The sequence below is a fragment of the Heterodontus francisci genome, chromosome 3, assembly GCF_036365525.1.
Source record: "Heterodontus francisci isolate sHetFra1 chromosome 3, sHetFra1.hap1, whole genome shotgun sequence".
NCBI lineage: Eukaryota > Metazoa > Chordata > Chondrichthyes > Heterodontiformes > Heterodontidae > Heterodontus > Heterodontus francisci.
In genome coordinates, this window is record NC_090373.1 from 92,107,025 (window position 1) to 92,126,965 (window position 19,941).

At 40.5% G+C, this 19,941-nt stretch overlaps 1 protein-coding gene across 1 annotated transcript in view; it reads left to right on the top strand.

Annotated features, from left to right (window-relative positions):
* mmut (methylmalonyl CoA mutase) overlaps positions 1–19,941 on the top strand; it is a 78,539-nt gene that overhangs the window by 10,430 nt on the left and 48,168 nt on the right. Inside the window, exons 2-6 of the mRNA XM_068024395.1 lie at positions 1,296–1,663; positions 3,467–3,624; positions 6,312–6,483; positions 11,905–12,153; positions 16,786–16,897. Of these exons, the coding sequence (XP_067880496.1) occupies positions 1,296–1,663; positions 3,467–3,624; positions 6,312–6,483; positions 11,905–12,153; positions 16,786–16,897 (1,059 nt within the window). The remainder of the gene's footprint in view (positions 1–1,295; positions 1,664–3,466; positions 3,625–6,311; positions 6,484–11,904; positions 12,154–16,785; positions 16,898–19,941) is intronic.

The following is a 19,941-nucleotide window of genomic DNA, read 5'->3' on the forward strand; positions in this document are numbered from 1 at the left end:
GACGTGAACAGTACTGCTTTGTTCCAGGAAGTAATCTTCAAATGAACATTCAGGCCGTGAAGGCGGGAAACGTGCAGTGTGGACTTCACACTCTGCAGTAAAGCCTGGCTACCCGACCAAATCTGATGACATATGTTGGATTCGGTTCGGGACGGGCATTTAAAAAAATTAAAGGACTCTGGCCCGGGTCGCGTTCGGGTTGGCTGTTGTTGGGTCGGGTTTTAATTTTATTTCGGTCCCCCAATGCCTGTCCACCATCTATGATGCACACGTCAGGAGTAATATGGAATACTCTCCACTTGCTTGGACGGGTGCAGCTCCAACAACACTCAAGAAGTTCAACACTATCCAGGACAAAACTGCCTGCTTGATTGGCACCTCATCCATCACCTCCAACATTCACTCCCTCTGCCACAGACGCAGAGTTGCAGCAGTGTGTACCTTCTATAAGATGCACTGCAGCAACTCACCAAGGCTCCTTCGACAGCACCTTCCAAACCCGTGACCTCTACCACCTAGAAGGACAAGGGCACCATTTGCATGGAGCACCACCACCTGCAAGTTCCCCTCCAAGCCATGCACCAATCCTGACTTGGAACTATAATCGCCATTCCTTCACTGTCTCTGGGCCAAGATGCTGGAACTCCCTTCCGAACAGCACTGTGGATGTACCAACCCCACATGGACTGCAGCGGTTCAAGAAAGCAGCTCACCACCACCTTCTCCAGGGCAATTAGGGATGGGCAGTAAATGCTGGCCTGGCCAGCAACGCCCACATCCCCTGAAGGAATAAAAAAAAAATTCCATGTGCTCATCCTCCAAACTATTATTGTAAATTTGGTTTGCCCTGCCTTTATAAAGATTCATGTTCCTCATGATTCCTGTATTACATGCTCCTTTATTTTCCTGATTTATCCTCTGCCCTACACCACGCTACTTTTAGAGGGCCTATAAACAACTCTCACCAATGTTTTCTGCCACCTGCTGTTTCTTAGCTCCACCAAACTGATTCTACTTTATTTTCTGAGCTAAGATCCTTTTTGTTTACTGTCTTTACCCTATCCTTTAATATCAGGGCTACCCCTCCTCTCTTTCCATTTTGCCTACCTCTTCTAAAAGTCAAGTATCCTGGAATATTTAGTCCCCAACCTTGGTCACTTTGCACGCCACAAGGTGCCATGCTCCAACAAGATCTGGCCTATTATGTTATCAGTTGTATTTATATGTATGTTTCAATGTGTATCTTAATGTAGACAATCCTGACTGATGATCCTAATTCACTTCTTCTTCTAAAGCTGGCCAACAGGGACTTTCTGTGGCTTTTGATCTTGCCACTCACAGGGGATATGATTCAGACAACCCTCGTGTTCGTGGAGATGTTGGAATGGCAGGGGTTGCAATCGACAGTGTTGAAGATATGAAGTTATTGTTTGATGGAATTCCATTGGACAAGATGTCTGTTTCCATGACTATGAATGGTGCGGTGCTGCCAATCCTGGCTATGTTCATTGTGACAGGGCAAGAGCAAGGTGTTCCTGAAGAGAAGTTAACAGGCACCATTCAGAATGACATACTGAAAGAATTCATGGTCAGGAACACTTTCATTTTCCAACCTGAACCTTCCATGAAGATTATAGCTGATATATTCCAGTATACTGCTCAAGTTAGTATGTTTTTGTTTGATATAACAAAAATGTTCAATTGTTGCTGCATAGGAATGTGGTTAATTATTTCTAAAAGTTTATTCATAAGGCAAGCCCTTGAGCCACACTGGTTATAGGACCAGGAGTAGGCTATTTGGCCCCTCAAACTGTTCCGCCATTCACTTAGATCATGGCTGATGTGTATCACCTCTGTTTATCTGCCTTGGTTCTGCAACCCTGAATACTCTTGCCTAACAAAAATCTATCAATCTCTGTTTTGAATTGATTGAGCCTCACCAGTAATTCGGGGGGCTGTGGGGGAGTTCAGATTTCCACCACCCTTTGTGTGAAGTGCTTCCTGATGTCATCGCTGAAAGGCCTAGCTCTATTTTTAAGGTTATGCCCCCTTGTTAAGGACTCCCACACCAGAGAAAATAGTTTACCATATCAGCTCCTTTCATCATCTTAAACATATCAATTAATTCACCCCTTAATCATCTATGCTCAAGGGAATACAAGCCTAGTCTATTCAACTTGTCCTCATAATTTGAACCTTTCAGCCCTGCCTATCATTCTAGTGAATCTGTGCTGCACTCCCTCTAAGGCAAACATATATTTTTCCTGAGATGCAGTGCGCAGAACTGAACTAAATGAGGTCCAACATGAACTTTATATAACTGTATTGGTTTCCAGTATGTTTCATGCTCTTAAACATGTCATGGATTTTTACAGGGGAGAATTTTCTGAGCAGTTGGATTAAACATTTAAAAAAAAAAATTAAAACAGAAAATATAGGTCTGCTGGAAAAGGATAGATTAATGTTTTCAGTAGAACATGCTTCACCAGATACATAATAAGCACAAGTTAGAGAGAATTATTTTGTGAACCAGCTTTTTCATTTGTTGAAAGTTGTGCTAATGCTTTAGTGACTGAAATATATAGGCTTGCTGAGTAATACCCTGAATAGCAGAAAAAGGTATTCAGTTGCAAAACTGCAACTGGTGTAGAAGTTAATCACAAACAAGTTAATTCTTAATTTTAAAAAAAGTTATGTCCTGATGGTGTGATGTATTATTAGTACAATTCTGATATTCCTTATGCAGTTTGTTCTCTATTTTAACTGAATATTCTGTGCTGGGAAGCACTACTTCTCAGCAAAGAAAATAAGTAAGAACAAGACTTACCAGTGGCGCAGTGGTTAGCACCGCAGCCTCACAGCTCCAGGGACCCGGGTTCGATTCCGGGTACTGCCTGTGTGGAGTTTGCAAGTTCTCCCTGTGTCTGCGTGGGTTTTCTCCGGGTGCTCCGGTTTCCTCCCACAAGCCAAAAGACTTGCAGGTTGATAGGTAAATTGGCCATTATAAATTGTCACTAGTATAGGTAGGTGGTAGGGAAATATAGGGACAGGTGGGGATGTTTGGTAGGAATATGGGATTAGTGTAGGATTAGTATAAATGGGTGGTTGATGGTCGGCACAGACTCGGTGGGCCGAAGGGCCTGTTTCAGTGCTGTATCTCTAATCTAATCTAATCTAATCTTAAAAGCTCGAAGCCTAGCTGCCTGCTTGATCATGAACAATACAGAAGAAAAAAGTGCTTAAGTAGTGAAGGAAAGAATCTCGTGCATAATCAAGGTAGACTTAAATATAATTCTCTGCTACAAAATGGAATAACCAAAGAATTCTCTTTATTTTAGCTTCAGGTTCAATTTCCGTATTGGTCAATAAAGAAACAGTTTTTTTTTCTTGTTCTTTAATGTATCTTTATAGAAGCAGCACTGTTCTAAATGGTTTTATTTTAAAAATCTGTTTTCTTCCTCCATAGCATATGCCTCAATTTAACTCCATTTCTATCAGTGGGTACCACCTCCAAGAAGCTGGTGCTGGTGCTGTTTTGGAATTAGCTTATACAATAGCGAATGGTTTAGAATACTGCAGGACTGGTATCCAAGTTGGACTTAACATTGATGACTTTGCACCACGGTAATATTTAGCAACATATTGTTGTATTTATAGTAAAACAAAAGCAGCTTGTCTATTTAAAAGTCACTTGTTTCCTTGATCTTATCAGACCATCTTTAAATCATGCATTTACTTGATGCAGCATAGTATTTATTAAGATATTTTAGTTACCTTTTGATTTCAGAAATATTTTAATGGGGAAATGTTAACTATATAATGTATGGAAGAAAGATGTCAACCATTGGGAAGTGCATGGAGCACAATTATTGACAAAGATTGTTTTAACACAAAAGGTAAAGATTTGTGTGCACTGTCAAAGTCTCCCTTGTTTACAAATATTAAATATTCTAGGATGTATATTTACTGGAGAGGCGGTGGCCTAGTGGTATTATCACTGGACTAGTAACCCAGAGACCCAGGGTATTGCTCTGGGGACATGGGTTCAAATCCCACCACAGCAGAAGGTGGAATTTGAATTCAATTAATAAATCTGGAATTTAAAGCTAGTCTAATGATGACCATGAAACCATTGTCGATTGTTGTAAAAACAAAAACCATCTGGTTCACTAATGTCCTTTATGGAAGGAAATCTGCTGTCCTTACCTGGTCTGGCCTACATGTGACTCCAGATCCACAGCAATCTGGTTGACTCTTACATGCCCTTGAAATGGCCTAGCAAGCCACTCAGTTCAAGGGCAATTAGGGATGGGCAATAAATGCTGGCCTGGCCTGCGATGCCCACATCCCATGAAAGAAAAAAAAACACTTTCTGATTTAACACTGCATAGGTGTAATTGAATGCATGTTAATATAGCAATTGCCATTGGTTCTGGAATACTAAACAATGGTCCAGCAAACTATCCAAGTTTTTTATTTTTTTTATTTTTATTTAGAGATACAGCACTGAAACAGGCCCTTTGGCCCACCGAGTCTGTGCCAACCATCAACCACCCATTTATACTAATCCTACACTAATTCCATATTCCTACCACATCCCCACCTGTCCCTATATTTCCCTACCACCTACCTATACTAGGGGCAATTTATAATGGCCAATTTACCAATCAACCTGCAAGTCTTTGTTTCTAACCTTTTAATTTGATTTTTTGTTTTCGCTTTGCAGTGTAAGTACTTCACATGGTTTTAAACTTCATGCAGAAATATTCTGAATAGTGCCAGTTTGGCAGCATTTGTACTGAACATTTTGTGTCAGCATGACGTTAGCACTACTTCATAATTGATGCAATGTATATAGTATATCTTTGCCATTGTAAAAATGGCATTCAGATTAAAATATTTCAAGCCATGTAGTTGAAACAAATAGTAGTGGAGGTGAAACTGCTCCATCTTGTATATTTTGATCTAGTCTCTAGGATAGAATCTTCAATGTGCTTTCTGTTGGGTCTAGCACATTATCACGGTCAATTAAAATGCAGAGCCCTTTGGCCTCTTGGATCCAATCGAATTCTTTCTTGTATTGAATTTCTGAAGATGTTCTTTACCCCCCTCTTTTGCATCATAGAAAATATCTGGGCCATGCCTCCAATTCTCTAATAATGCTGTTCAATTGTCGCTTGTGATGACATTTTCATTGCACTAGCTCCCAAAGAGTGTTATGGTGCCCTCAGCTTCTGCCCACGGTAATGTAAATGAGATATGGTCTTGCATCATTTTTGTACATTTTAAAATAAAGTTTTGTATAAGAAATTATCTTTCTATTATCTACCAATGAAGAAAGAAAGAACTTGAATTTATGTAGCGTTTTTCATGGCCTTAGGACGTCACAAAGTGCATTAAAGGCAATGAAGCATTTTTTAGTTTAAGTCACTGTTGTAATGTAGGAAATGTGGCAGCCAACTTGCACACAGAAAAAGCAATGAGATAATGACCAGATACCTGTTTTAGCGATGTTGGTTGAGGAATAAATATTGGCCAGGACACCAGGAAATCTCCCCTGCTCCTCTTCAAATAGTGCCATTGGATCTTTTACGTCCTGCAGATAGGGCCTGACAAGACCTTAGTTTAACCTCTCATCTGAAAGACAGCACTTCAACACTCCCTCAATGCTGTACTGGCATGTCAGCCTGGATTTTGTGCTCCCGTATCTGGAGTGGGAATTGAATAGACAATCTTCTAACTAAGACAAGAGTGCTACCGCTGAGCTACGGCTGACCAGAGCAATACCAAATTTATTAACAGAAAATGAAAAACAGGACTCCATTTTAACTGGAGATTTACTAACCAGTGTTGTATAGAAGTGTAAACAGGAACTGCATTTCCAACTAATACTGCTCAATTATTAGTGGTACTGTATGAAATACAGTGTAATAAAAGCATAGGTGAATCAACATGTTTATTCAGAGGAAAGCTGGTCACTAGAGATTTCACATTAGCAAGTCTATTTCTAATTGAATCTTCATGAAAAATCACCATGCTACAAATATGTAAATTGTGGCAATTTACGATTCCTTACTTGAAAAAGTATTTTTAACTTTGAATAAGCATACCATTATTTAGTAGCTAATTTTGTTTCTCCCCAGCTCAGAAAATTATACTGATAATCGAATCAGTATGAGACAATTAACTAGACCATTCGATATACAACAGAAAAAATAATTGGTAGTATTGGGAAGTAATTGTAATTTTAGTGGGAAATTTGAAGGTGGAGAATTATTTCAGAGATTAATTTTGTCACCTTTATATTACAGACTTTCTTTCTTTTGGGGAATCGGTATGAACTTTTACTTGGAAATAGCAAAGCTGAGAGCAGGTAGACGACTCTGGGCTCATTTAATAAAAGAAAAATTTAATGCTAAAAATTCAAAATCTTTGCTGCTGCGAGCTCATTGCCAGACCTCTGGTTGGTCCCTCACTGAGCAGGTTAGTATGCCTAATAGAAATCTGGTATTGCAGGTACCAAAACGGTGGCCCAGATTTTATGGTTGTAATGATGACAGCAAACACAAACAGTTTCACCATTACAACTATGAAACTGAAAGCAATTTCTGATATTTGCACATGTGCAGTTAAATGTGAAATCCAGAAGTTACAGTCAGTGATTCCCTTTCCTGGCCACCGGGTGTGCTTTTGAAATGCCCACAGGTGGACATCTCTTGAAATCGCTTGAATTGATGTGAACTTTCACCTTTACTCTGAGTCTCAGAGTAAAAACCCTTGGAAAAGTTATGCCTTGTTGAATGAGGTGTAACAGAAATTTTAATGGCGTACTAAGTTGATAATTACAACTGAACAACTTCTCTGACCCTGAAAAACTAAATTTATATTTGTAGAATGTCAAATTTCTCCAATATGATAAAATTCCATAGATGTTTGCCATTTTTACAGCTTATGATATTTCAGCTTCTAACTTAATCCCATATGTATGTCCCACTCTTTATTTCATTGTCTGTAAAATGATTAAAAAGTGAAGGATAATCAGAGTTTTTTACTTCCCACTTTGCTATCTATGAGAATTCTTCAATGTGCTTCCCCTGCATGATGACATCACTGTTGCTGGATGTTAGCGATTCCCTTGAGCTGATGCCAGAATCATGGTAACATCGGGAAAGGTGAACTCCACGCCCAAGAGACCACTAGGTCTTTGTGGGCATCTTTCTTTGAGATCAGCAATGAGTGCTGTTACTTCGCTGCTGACTGCAGACTCGGGGCCAATATGTTGAGACTAGACTTTTAATAATTGCTTCGAACAGAGAAAGTATAAACGGCCTTATTTCTCTCCCTCCCAGTGGAGATTTTTTTTCTTTTATCCATACACATGCTTAAGCTGGTCATTTTGTTTGTAATGTAGAAAAGTTAAAACTGCAAAAAAAAAAACAATCCTATGAACTTGCATGTAGTTATTATTTGGTCTTTATATTGAAGCCAGTCTATTGCAGATAACCCTAATGCAACTGTAAGTGTGAGCCTATTTATTCAAAAAATTCCAATTCCAGAAGCTACAGTTTTGAGATATGAGAACATTTTTGAAATTTGTTGTGAGTAATGATGAAAGTTGTTAAAGAGGAAACAGGAAGGTAAGCTATTCGAAACTTTCATAATTATGAAGGGAATTGATACCTTTGATAGAAACTTTACTGTGCTAAAAGGTTTAAGAACTAAGGAACATGATCCCTAAGTAATATTGGTAGTAAACGGGGAATGTGTCACTTAAAGGGCAATGAGTGTGAACGAGGAAATGCTGTTGAAATAAACTGTACAAATAGATTCCATATGTGGCTGGGCGAGCTATTGGAAAGATAGGGTTGACATCATCTATTTAAAATGGAGGGGAAGCAGGAAATCAAATGGCTTTTTTCTACCTTAAAATTTTGTGGTTTCCTGGCTTTGTAAACGCTTCTACCCTATACTATTTGCTGCTCTGTCTGGGGACAAATTTATTTAGGAGTGTCTCTCTAATTTGTATCTGTAGTGCAACTTTTACATTGATGTAGTTCAGATGTACTCTTAGCTAAAACTGTTAAAGGAATAGTTGAGGAAATGAGTGCTTGACAATAAACAATGTGCAGGACTATAGACTTGAATAGCCAAAATCTTATGTTGGAGTAGATCGCAAGTAATCCTCAGAATACTACATTAAGGAGCACTAGTAAAGGCATATTTTGTATTACTTTGCATAGCCAGAGAGAAAACATCAGCTTTTCCAGAACCTAAATTGAGTTACATTGAGTCTACAGCACAGAAACAGGCCATTTGGCTCAACTAGTCTATTTGTGCTCCACACGAGTCTCCTCCCACTCTTTATCCAGCCCTTTCAGCATACTTTTCTATTCCTTTCTCCGTCATATGCTTATCTATCTTCCCCTTAAATGCATTTATGCTATTTGCTTCAGCTACTCCTTACGGTAGCACGTTCCACATTCTTAGCACTCTTTGGGTAGAGAAGTCTATCCCGAATTCTCTGTTGTATTTATTAGTGATTATCTTATATTTATGGCGCCTAGTTCTTGTCTCATCCACAAATGGAAACATCTTCTCTACATCTACCCTATCAAACCCTCAGTCTTCTCCTTTCTAGAGAAAAGAATCCCCAGCCTGTTCAGTCTTTCCTGACAGCTATAACCTCTCAGTTCTGGCATCACGCTTGTGAGTCTTTTTGCACCTTCTGCAATTTCTCTATATTCTTTTAATAATATGGAGACCAGACCTGTTCACAGTACTCCAAGTGTGGTCTAGCTAAGGAATTATGCAAGTTTGACATGACTTTCCTGCTTTTCAATTCTATCCCTCGAGAGTTGAACCCCAGTACTTGTTTTTTTTACATATGGCATTATTAACTTGTGTCACTACTTTTAGTGATTTGCCTATCTATACCACTATATCCCTTTGCTCCTGTACCCCATTTAGACTCCTTATTATCCAAGGAGTATGTGGCTTCTTCATTCTTCCTAAAAAAAAAATTCACAAACTCACCCTTCTCTATATTGAAGTTCATTTGCCAATTACACGCCAATTCTGTAAGTTTATTAATGTCCTCCTGCATTTTGTCGCAGTCCTCCTCAGTCATAACTGCACGTCACAATTTGGTGTCTTCTGCAAATTTAGAGATTGTCCTTCCGATTTCCGAGTCCAAATTCTTAATGTAAATTGTGAACAACGGTGATCCTAGCACGATCCCAGTGGAACACCACTTCCCATCTTTTTGTCAGTCTGAGTAGCTGCCTTTTACTTTATTCTCTGTTTCCTCTTTTGTAACCAGCTTTCCATCCATTCTGCTACCTATGCCTGATTATGTGTTCTGATCTTCGTCATGAATATGCTATGAGGTACCTTTATTGAAGGCCTTTTGAAAGTACATATATATTACATCTACTGAATTATCCTTATCTAATCTCTCTGTTTCTTCAAAGAATTCAACAAGGTTGATCAAGCATGACTTTCCCTTTTGAAATCTGTGCTTACTCCTCTTTATTATTTTCTCCATTTCTAGATGTTTTTCTGTTCCATCTTTGAATAAAGAGTGCATTATCTTTTGTACCACCGATGTTAATCTAGCTGGTCTATCGTTCCCTGGACTTGTTCTGTGTCCCTTTTTAAATGTTGGAATTCTATTAGCTACCTGCCAATCCTCTGGCATTCCTTTTTCTAATGATTTGTTAACTATCTGTCATAGTGCCTTTGATGACTCTTTCCTAGCTTCCCTAATATGCTTGGATACGTTCCATCTGGGCCAGGGGTTTTATCCTGTCCAAGTTTGATTAGCTAATCAATTATCCTCCTCCCTTTCTATCTTAAGAATCTTCAGATCAATCAATTTTGGCAGGTGCTGGAATATTTGGTGCTAAATTCTCATAAGGGAAATATTACTTTAAAAATGAGTTGGAGCATTATGATGGTCAGAGGGAGTTGCTGTACGCTATTTTTAAGTACATTGTCTGCTATACAGGGATTTCGATCAAATTCATTGCCTCCAACTGGAAGGTATAAAAGTTGGCATCAGCTTCATCTGAGATGGGATTGGAAGTGATTATTCTCAGTCATGTGCATAATAGGAAAGAGAGGGTATGATGTAAGGGCCCTCATTTCCCATTGCTCGGACACCCTTTTAAATTCATTGTTCAAGTAGAATCACACCCAAGTTTTTACATTCTCCTTATTTTTAGGGACACTATGAATATTCTCAAGCTAGAACCAAATTATCTCTTAGTTCTTTTGTCCAGTTTGTTTGTCTAAAATAGTTTGTGAATTATTCTTTTGCACTTTGAAAATCATCATCATCTTCTTTGGCCTCCTTGTCTCGAGAGACAATGGGTAAGCGCCTGGAGGTGGTCAGTGGTTTGTGAAGCAGCGCCTGGAGTGGCTATAAAGGCCAATTCTAGAGTGACAGACTCTTCCACAGGTGCTGCAGATAAAATTGGTTGTCGGGGCTGTTACACAGTTAGCTCTCTCCTTGCGCTTCTGTCTTTTCTCCTGCCAACAGCTAAGTCGCTTCGACTCGCCACACTTTAGCCCTGCCATTATGGCTGTCCGCCAGCTCTGGCAATCACTGGCAACTGACTCCCACGACTTGTGGTCAATGTCACAGGACTTCATGTCACATTTGCAGACGTCTTTAAAGCGGAGAGATGGACGGCCGGTGGGTCTGATACCAGTAACGAGCTCGCTGTACAAGGTGTCCTTGGGGATCCTGCCATCTTCCATGCGGCTCATATGGCCAAGCCATCTCAAGGGCCGCTGGCTCGGTAGAGTGTATATGCTGGGACTGTTGGCCGCCTTGAGAACTTCTGTGTTGGAGATACGGTCCTGCCACCTGATGCCAAGGATTCTCCAGAGGCAGCGAAGATGGAATGAATTGAGACGTCGCTCTTGGCTGACATACGTTGTCCAGGCCTCGCTGCCATAGAGCAAGGTACTGAGGACACAGGCTTGATACACTCGGACTTTTGTGTTCCGTATCTGTGCATCATTTTCCCACACTCTCTTGGCCAGTCTGGACATAACAGCGGACACCTTTCCCATGCGCTTGTTGATTTCTGCATCGAGAGACAGGTTACTGGTGATAGTTGAGCCTAGGTGGGTGAACTCTTGAACCACTTCCAGACCGTGGTCGCCAATATTGATGGGTGGAGCATTTCTGACGTCCTGTCCCATGATGTTCGTTTTCATGAGGCTGATGGTTAGGCCAAATTCATTGCAGGCACCCGCAATCCTGTCGATGAGTCTCTGCAGACACTCTTCAGTGTGGGATGTTAATGCAGCATCGTCAGCAAAGAGGAGTTCCCTGATGAGGACCTTCCGTACTTAGGTCTTCGCTGTAAGACGGGAAAGGTTGAACAACCTGCCATCTGATCTTGTGTGGAAGAAAATTCCTTCTTCTGAAGACTGGAACGCATGTGAGAGCAGCAGGGAGAAGAAGATACCAAACTGTGTAGGTGCGACAACACAGTCTTATTTCACGCCACTCAGGATAGAAAAGGGGTCTGATGAGACACTGCTATGCTGAATTGTGCCTTTCATATTGTCGTGGAATGAGGTGATGATACTTAGTAGCTTTGGTGGACAGCCGATCTTTGCTAGTAGTCTGAATGACGACGAGGTCAAAGGCTTTGGTGAGATCTATGAAAGCAAAGTAGGGGGGCACCTGTTGTTCGCGGCATTTCTCCTGTAGCTAGCGAAGGGAGAACAGCATGTCAATGGTGAATCTCTGCTCAATAGCCATGCTGTGCCTCAGGGTAGACACGCTCAGCCAGCTTCTGGAGCCTGTTATTAAGTGAAATATTAAGTAAAATAATCACAATTTTTTAAATGTTTTGTTCATGTGCCATTGTAATATTTCAATTTCAGGATCCACATAACAACATTGTTCGCACAGTGATTGAGGCAATGGCAGCTGTGTTTGGAGGAACTCAGTCATTGCATACTAATTCTTTTGATGAGGCATTAAGTCTACCTACATTACAAAGCTCCCGGATTGCCAGAAATACTCAGATCATCATCCAGGAGGAATCTGGCATCTCAAAAGTGGCAGATCCTTGGGCGGGTTCATTTATGATGGAGTCTCTGACTAATGATGTGTATGATGCTGCTTTAGAGGTCAGTACATCTATGCACCGTATGCCAACAAACATTGTATTGGTAATAGTAAATGACATGGAGCATATCTATGAAAATTAATATAGCAGGATGCTGAAAAGATAGATGTTGCTTTATAAGATAGAGAAATAGACCATTGAAAGAACGTGTCTTAAAGGAAACTTCCATAAGTCACAGTTATACAGTTGGAAATCTTCAGCTAACTTGTGTCTATAAGCCAATTTTTGAATTTTGTTACTTTTAGGGATTGTTTAGCTTTTTTAAAAGTATGGCTTTTAACGTGTTTTAGTTTTAAATATATGGCTTTTTTTGTTCTTCCTGTGACCTTTGCCGTATTCTGCAGCTGGGACCTACATCTAATAAATTTAGAAACAAGACTAAGCCATTTGGAACAAGACATTTTCTTAGGCATAGCAGTTCTTTTTAATCACAATTCTCCAACCTTTTCCCCTTATCCTTTGCATTACAAAATTTCTGATCCTCACAAAATATTCTGTCTGGTTCATGTCTCTGGTTTCTCTTTGTTTACAAGCCTCTCATCCCTTCTGAACATCCCTTCTTTACTGCCCAATATCTAGTCATGCAGTCTCGGGGCAGTAACCATGAAACCGCTTGCTATACAAACTAGATCTACTGTGATCACATACTTCCCCCTCCCCCATCATGTATATGTCTCCTATCTTCCAGAATGCAGATTGTTACACTTAATAGTAAGAGAGGACCAACTGGTTTTTGTGAACAAATAGAGCATTTACAATTAATTTTGATCTGTATCACAATGTTTTTTGAGCAGAAAATAATAAATTACATCATGCTGTCCTTATTATCCTTATTAGCAGGCTAAATATACTTTCTGACTAGAAATATCTCTGAAACTAGTCAGCACTAAACTTACTCTTGCTCGCTATGTCTGACTTCCTGATCAGGTCTTTTGTATCCACCTGAGAGAGAAGGCAAATTTAACATCTCAACTAAAAGACAATGTCTTTGACAGTGCATCACTCCCTCAGCACTGGAGTGTCAGCCTAGATTTTGTGCTCAAGTCTTTGGAGTGTGACTTGAACCCACAACCTCTAACTCAGAGGCAAGTGTGCTGCCACTGAGCCACGGCTGGCACCTTACACTGCTCTAAAGGCGACATAATAAGCCTATGAACTCCTTGAACCTGTTTATTATATCAGTTGCATCCATGTGCTATATCCCTCTGGTTCAAACTTCCCCTCCCAATAGCTTAATGGTCTATATTTGTACATTCCGTTCAAGGTACAGTACACTGAAAAACAGTGTACAACCCCATTATTGCTGTCCCTCTTGCATAAATCACAGTCTCTGTATTTCAGAAATAAGTATCTATTTCAACGGGTGATTCCAATTTTTCCAGTCCCTGAATCCTTTTGCCCTTTCCACCATTCATTCTGTTGATTGAAGACTCAAAATAAGGGAAAGGGCATCTATTTCAATATTGTCTTCACTTGCCTAGGCTACCCAAATATCCACTATTGTGTAATTGTTTAAAGGTCCCCATTGTATTGGTTTCTTGAATATTTGTGGCTACAGTGACCTTCACCCATTGGTTCACAAGTTTATGAGTAATTTGCTCAGTTTACTTTTCATGCTGCATGCGGGTTTTATCAAATAACATTTCTATATGTAAAATACTTAACAATAAAGCTGCCCATAATGACTCTGAGTATAATTGAATCCAACCATTTTCTTCATAAGAGTGGCTCATGTTGCTGGGAAGCCTAGGAGCTTGGAATATTTCCATAGAAATTACAGCATAGAAGGGGACCATTGAGTCTGCCAGTGCTAACTCTTCAGTTGGTTTGGGGCCATGCAATTAGTTTTGGATGTTTTAACAAATTGCTTGGATAGACATGATGCACTGAATATCCTGCTTTTTTGCTGTAAACATTGATGCTTCTATGAAGCTAACTACTTCAATTCCATGCCTTTTTCCTCGCATCAAGAACACAGCTTGCATTTATATAACACCTTTTTAACAGAAAAAATCCCAAGGCACATCAGAAGCATAAGGAAAATGGTTGCCAAGTTCAAGAAGGAAAGATTATGAGGGTTGATCATAAGCTGCTTCTGCTTTGGGTTTTAAGGAGGGCCCTCAGGGAGAAAGATGAGGGGGAGAGGCAAATAGTTTCAGGGAGCAGTTCCAGAGCATAGGTCTTTAGCAGCTTACAGCACAGCCATAAATGGTGCAGAAAAAGAGCATGGAGATATGGGGGAAGGGAAAGATGACGGGTCAGGAATAGAGTTCTGCAGGAGGAGGGGATCATAGGGCAGGAGGGGGCTATAGAAATAAGATAGGTAGCAGTAAGGCCATGGAGTGGTTTAAACACAGCTGGGAATTTTAAATTTGAGGTGTTGGGGGAACTAGACACTGATACAAATCGGTGAGGACAGGTGTGATGGGCAGGAATGACTTTGAACCGAATAGGATACAGGCAGCAGAGGTTTGTTATGTGAAGTTTATGAAGGATGGAATTTGTGAGGCTGTCCATGAGAGCTGTGGAGTAATTAAGGTGACAAAGGTATAAATGAGCATCTCAGCGGTAGATGGGCTGAGTTAGGGGCAAAGAAAAGGTGTTGTGAAAGTAGCCAGTCTTTGTAATAGAGAGGCTATGGTGTTCGAAGTTCAGCCAGAACAAGATGCGATGGCTTTGATTTTCCCAATGTTTATCTGGAGGAAGTTAAAACTCATCTGAGACTTGATGTACACTGACAACACCCAGTTTTACCTCGCCACCACCTCTCTTGACTCCTCCACTGCCTCTGATTTGTCACGTTGCTTGTCCAACATCGAGTATTACATGAGCAGCAATTCCCTCCAATTAAAAATTGGGAAGACTGAAAACCTGCTACAACCTTCATTCCCAAGCCATCTGTCTCCCATACTACTGTCTGATGCAAAACCAGACCATTCTAACCTTGACATCTTATTTGACCCAGAGCTGGTCCAATATCCTCACCATCACCAAGATGGTGCGGCACAGTGGTTAGCACAGCAGCCTCACAGCTTCAGCGACCCGGGTTCGGTTCTGGGTACTGCCTGTGTGGAATTTGCAAGTTCTCCCTGTGACCGCGTGGGTTTTCGCCGGGTGCTCCGGTTTCTTCCCACAGCCAAAACACTTGCAGGTTGATGGGTAAATTGGCCATTGTAAATTGTCCCTAGTATAGGGAGGTGGTAGGTGAATATAAGGACAGGTGGAGATGTGGTAGGAATATGGGATTAGTATGAATGGGTGGTTGATGGTCGGCACAGATTCGGTGGGCCGAAATGCCTGTTTCAGTGCTGAATCTCTAAATAAATAAATAAAGATCTTCTACCTCTAATGTTACCTGTTTCCACCTTTGCCTCAGTTCATCTGCTGAAGTCCTCATCCATGCTTTTGTTACTTCTAGACAGTACAGTGGCTGGCCTCCCACCTTGTACTTACCATAAACTTGAGCTTATCAAACTTGCTGACTGATATTGATTCCTGGCCCAGCAACACCTTGATTCTAAAATTCTTGTAATTGTTTCCAAATCTCTTCATACCCCCACCCTATCTGTGTAATCTCCTCCAGCTCTACAACCCTCTTAAGATCTTGGCATTCTTCCAATTCTGGCTTCTTGTGCATCCCTAGATTATTTTGCTTCATAATTGTTGGCTATGCCTTCAATTGCCTAGGCCCTAAAGTCTGGAATTACCACCCTAAACCTCTCTGCCTATCTACATCTCCCCTCCTCCTTTTATGCCTGTCCTTGAAGCCTACCTCTGACCATGCTTTTGGACACTGATCCCAATATCTCCTTCTGTGGCTCGGTGTCAGACTCTCCTGTGAAGTATCCTGGGAGGTTTTACTATGTTAAAGGCACTATACAAATGCAAGTTGTTCTTGTTGAATGTCAGTTAACAACACAGAGGCATTGGAGGGGTCAACAGAGGTGTTTGAGAGAGCTGGGTATCATCAGTGTATGTGTAGAACATGACCCCATATTAATCAATCACAGTTTGCATTTTACAAATGTATGCTGAATGTGTCCCTGATTAACCTTTTCAAAGCATTCACTAATTTCATCCAATATTATGACTAGAAGTTTATCTACAAGTATAGATTTATTGGCCAGTAATTTCCAGATATTACAGTCTTGAAAAGTGAATACAGCGTTTGCCACTTTCCAGTCCTTTGACACAATTCCCACTTCCAAAATGTTTTTGAAAATTTATGGTCAATGCCTCTTATATATTTCTATATTATGTCCCTAGTTATTTTTTTTTTTAAGTGCTTCATTTCTTTATTCATTTAACACTGGCTTCCTCGTTGGAATATATTTTTCTGTTCCTTATTCATCTCTGATTTAAATATTTCCTTGTTTATCCACTTTTTGACCTGCCTTTTGTTTTCCAGTCAGCTGGGGCTAGGTCGCATTTCATGCCACCAAAGATGGCTAATTTCTAGTCCAGCGCCTTTTATCTTGGACTCGTTTTCTTTTCATCTATTCTTTAAAAACCTAAATAAATTACCACATTTTTCTGGTTGATCCCCACAATCGAATCCAGTGCAACACTACAATTAAATGAAAATATTGTTTACAGGCATCTAGACTGACAATATAATTGTGTTTAATTTTAGCTTGTTAATGAGATTGAAGAAATGGGTGGTATGGCCAAAGCGGTAGCCGATGGTATTCCAAAACTTCGTATTGAAGAGTGTGCAGCCAGGAACCAAGCAAGGATTGACTCTGGTAAACAAAACAAAAACTATTTATTGGTGATGAAAGGAAGAAAACAAGTCTTATTACTGTAGGCCAGATATATTAAGTTCCAGTGTTTGTAATAGGAATTACTTTTTCATCCCTCCAATTTCTGCTATATTGAAATGTAGTTCCCAGGGGCGAACGGGCAGTACTCTGACTCAGTTAACCACTGCCTTAATCTCTTTTGGGCCTCCTTATCTCGAGAGACAATGGATACGCGCCTGGAGGTGGTCAGTGGTTTGTGAAGCAGCGCCTGGAGTGGCTATAAAGGCTAATTCTAGAGTGACAGGCTCTTCCACAGGTGGAGAGAAATTTGTTTGTCGGGGCTGTTGCACAGTTGGCTCTCCCCTTGCGCCTCTGTCTTTTTTCCTGCCAACTACTAAGTCTCTTCGACTCGCCACATTTTAGCCCTGTCTTTATGGCTGCCCGCCAGCTCTGGCGAACGCTGGCAACTGACTCCCACAACTTGTGATCAATGTCACAGGACTGCCTTAATATACCCTGCATTAATTAAAAACACATTTAACAAAGTTTATAACGTCCATGTATGACTTAACAAAGAGGGATCGTTGAGTTCTTTCTTTATGATTGTATGAAATAAGAAATCTTGCCAATATGATCAAGCTTGGAATACACAAAAAGCGAACAGAAATTTGGTGTGATATTTATAATTAGTGATTGCACAAGTACTTGGCATTCAAACATTTTTACTTTCCAGTTTCAAGGATTATGATTAACACCCAACTTTGTGTTTGCTGAATAGTTCTTTCCACTTGCACCTCTTTGAGTCTACTGTTCTATTTTGCTGGCTCTTGCTAGGTAAGTGCTTCATGTAAGGGACAGTGTGTTAGTAGCTAGCTAAGGACTTCGGAGTTAAGGTAGATCTATAAAAAGAACTAACACTTTCAAATAAAATAAATAAAAGATAAAATAATTAAATTAAATACTTAAAACACATATCTGTGTATTTAAGAAAAGTATAAACTTAGTTGTACGTGGTACTAGCATTTAGTAAGCACAGTAAATTCTACTATACATAGGAATTATTCTAAGGAATTATTGTAGGAATTATTTTACTTTAATTACTTAATTAACTTAGATTAACTAATAGCATAAGTAACAATGGCATGACAGGTGTTAAGTTGCAGCTATGATATGTGGGAGCTTTTGGATGCAAGGCGGTCCAGGACAAACACGTCTGCAGAAAGTGTAAGCAGCTAGAGGAATTCCGGATCAGGATTATTGATCTGGAAGCCAAACTGCAACCACTGCGCGACATAAGGGAGGGGGAGAAATACCTGGACACTTTGTTCCAGAGGATGGTCATGCCTCTTGTAACAAGGTCATCTGTTCTGGTCAGCAGTGAGGGACAGGAGGATGTGACCGTGAGTGAGGCAGGTAATGGGACAGCAGACAGTAGTGGAGGAGCCTCAGACTTTGCAATTCTCAACCTGTGTAGATGAAAGCGAGGTCTGCAAGGTGGATGAGCAGACTGGCCATGGCACTGTGGTACAGGAAGCCATTCAAATTGGGGGAGCAAAAAGGAATGTAGTGGTACTTGGGGATAGTATAGTGAGGGGGATTGACACTGTTCTGTGCAGCCAAAAGTGTGAGTCCAGAAGGCTGTGTTGCCTACCTGGTGCCAGGATTCGGGACATCTACTCAGGGCTGGACAGGAACTTGAAGTAGGATGGGGAGGATCCAGTTGTCGTGATTTACCAACGTCATAGGTAGGACTAGGAAAGAGATTCTGCTTAGACAGTATGAGAAGCTAGGCACCAAATTGAAGAGCAGAACCTCAAGCGTAATAATCTCTGGATTATTACCTGAGCCATGTGCCAATTGGCAGAGGGCACATAAGATTAGTTGAACGAATAAATGGCTCAAAGACCGGTGTGGGAGAAGTGGGTTTTAGTTCGTGGGGCACTGGCACCAGTGTTCGGGGAAAGTGGGGGCTGTACCGTTAGGATGGTCTGCACCTGAACCGTGCTGGGACCAATGTTCTAGCAAATCGTTTAACTAGGGAAGTAGAGAGGGATTTAAATTAAACAAGGGGGGGTGAGGGATCAAGCTTGGGTAGATGTAGCAAGTCGAGGGGTAGAGTCAAGGCAGGCGAGCAGAATAGTAATATGGGAAATGAAGGTCAGAGAATGGCAGGAAGAGACAGAGAGAAAAAAACCTAAGAACACACCAACAGTCAAGACCAGATGTTACAAAGATAACAAAAAGAAAAAACTAAACACTCTATCTGAATGCATGTAGCATTCATAACAAAGTAGACGAACTGATAGCACACATTGAAGTAAATAAATATGGTCTGATGGCAATTACGGTGATGTAGCTACAGGCTAACATGAATTGGCTCCTGAATATTGAGGGGTATATGACATTCGAGGAATAGGAAGCTCGTTCAAGGTGGAGAGGTAGCACTGTTAATGAAGGATGACTTTGGTTCAGGAGATCAGGATGGAGAATCAGTTTGGATGGAGATGAGGAATAGTTGTGGAAAGAAGTCACAAGTGGGATTGATCCTAACAATAACCCCTAACAATAACCACAATGTTGAACGAAGTATACAAGAAGAAATATTGGGTGCTTGTGATAAAGGGACGGCAATAATTATAGGTGATTTTAATCTAAGTATAAACTGGAAAAATCAGATTGACAATAGTAGCCTGGATGAGAGGTTCATAGTTTCTTAGAGCAACACATTCTGGAACCAACCAGAGAGCAGGTTATATTAGACTTGGTGTTGTGTAATGTGACAGGATTGATTAATTACCTCAGAGTAAAGGCACCTCTAGGTAGCAGTGACCACAATATGGTTGAATTTTACATCCAGTTTGAAAGAGGGAATAGTGGATCTAAGACTAGTATTTTAAACTTAAATAAGGGCAATGATGTGGGCATGAAAGCTGAGCTAACTGAAGTGAACTAGGTTACTAGGCTAGGAGATAGAGAAGCAGTGGCAGACATTTAAGGGGATATTTCAGAATAAGTATATTCCTACTATAAGGAAAAATTCTGAGAGG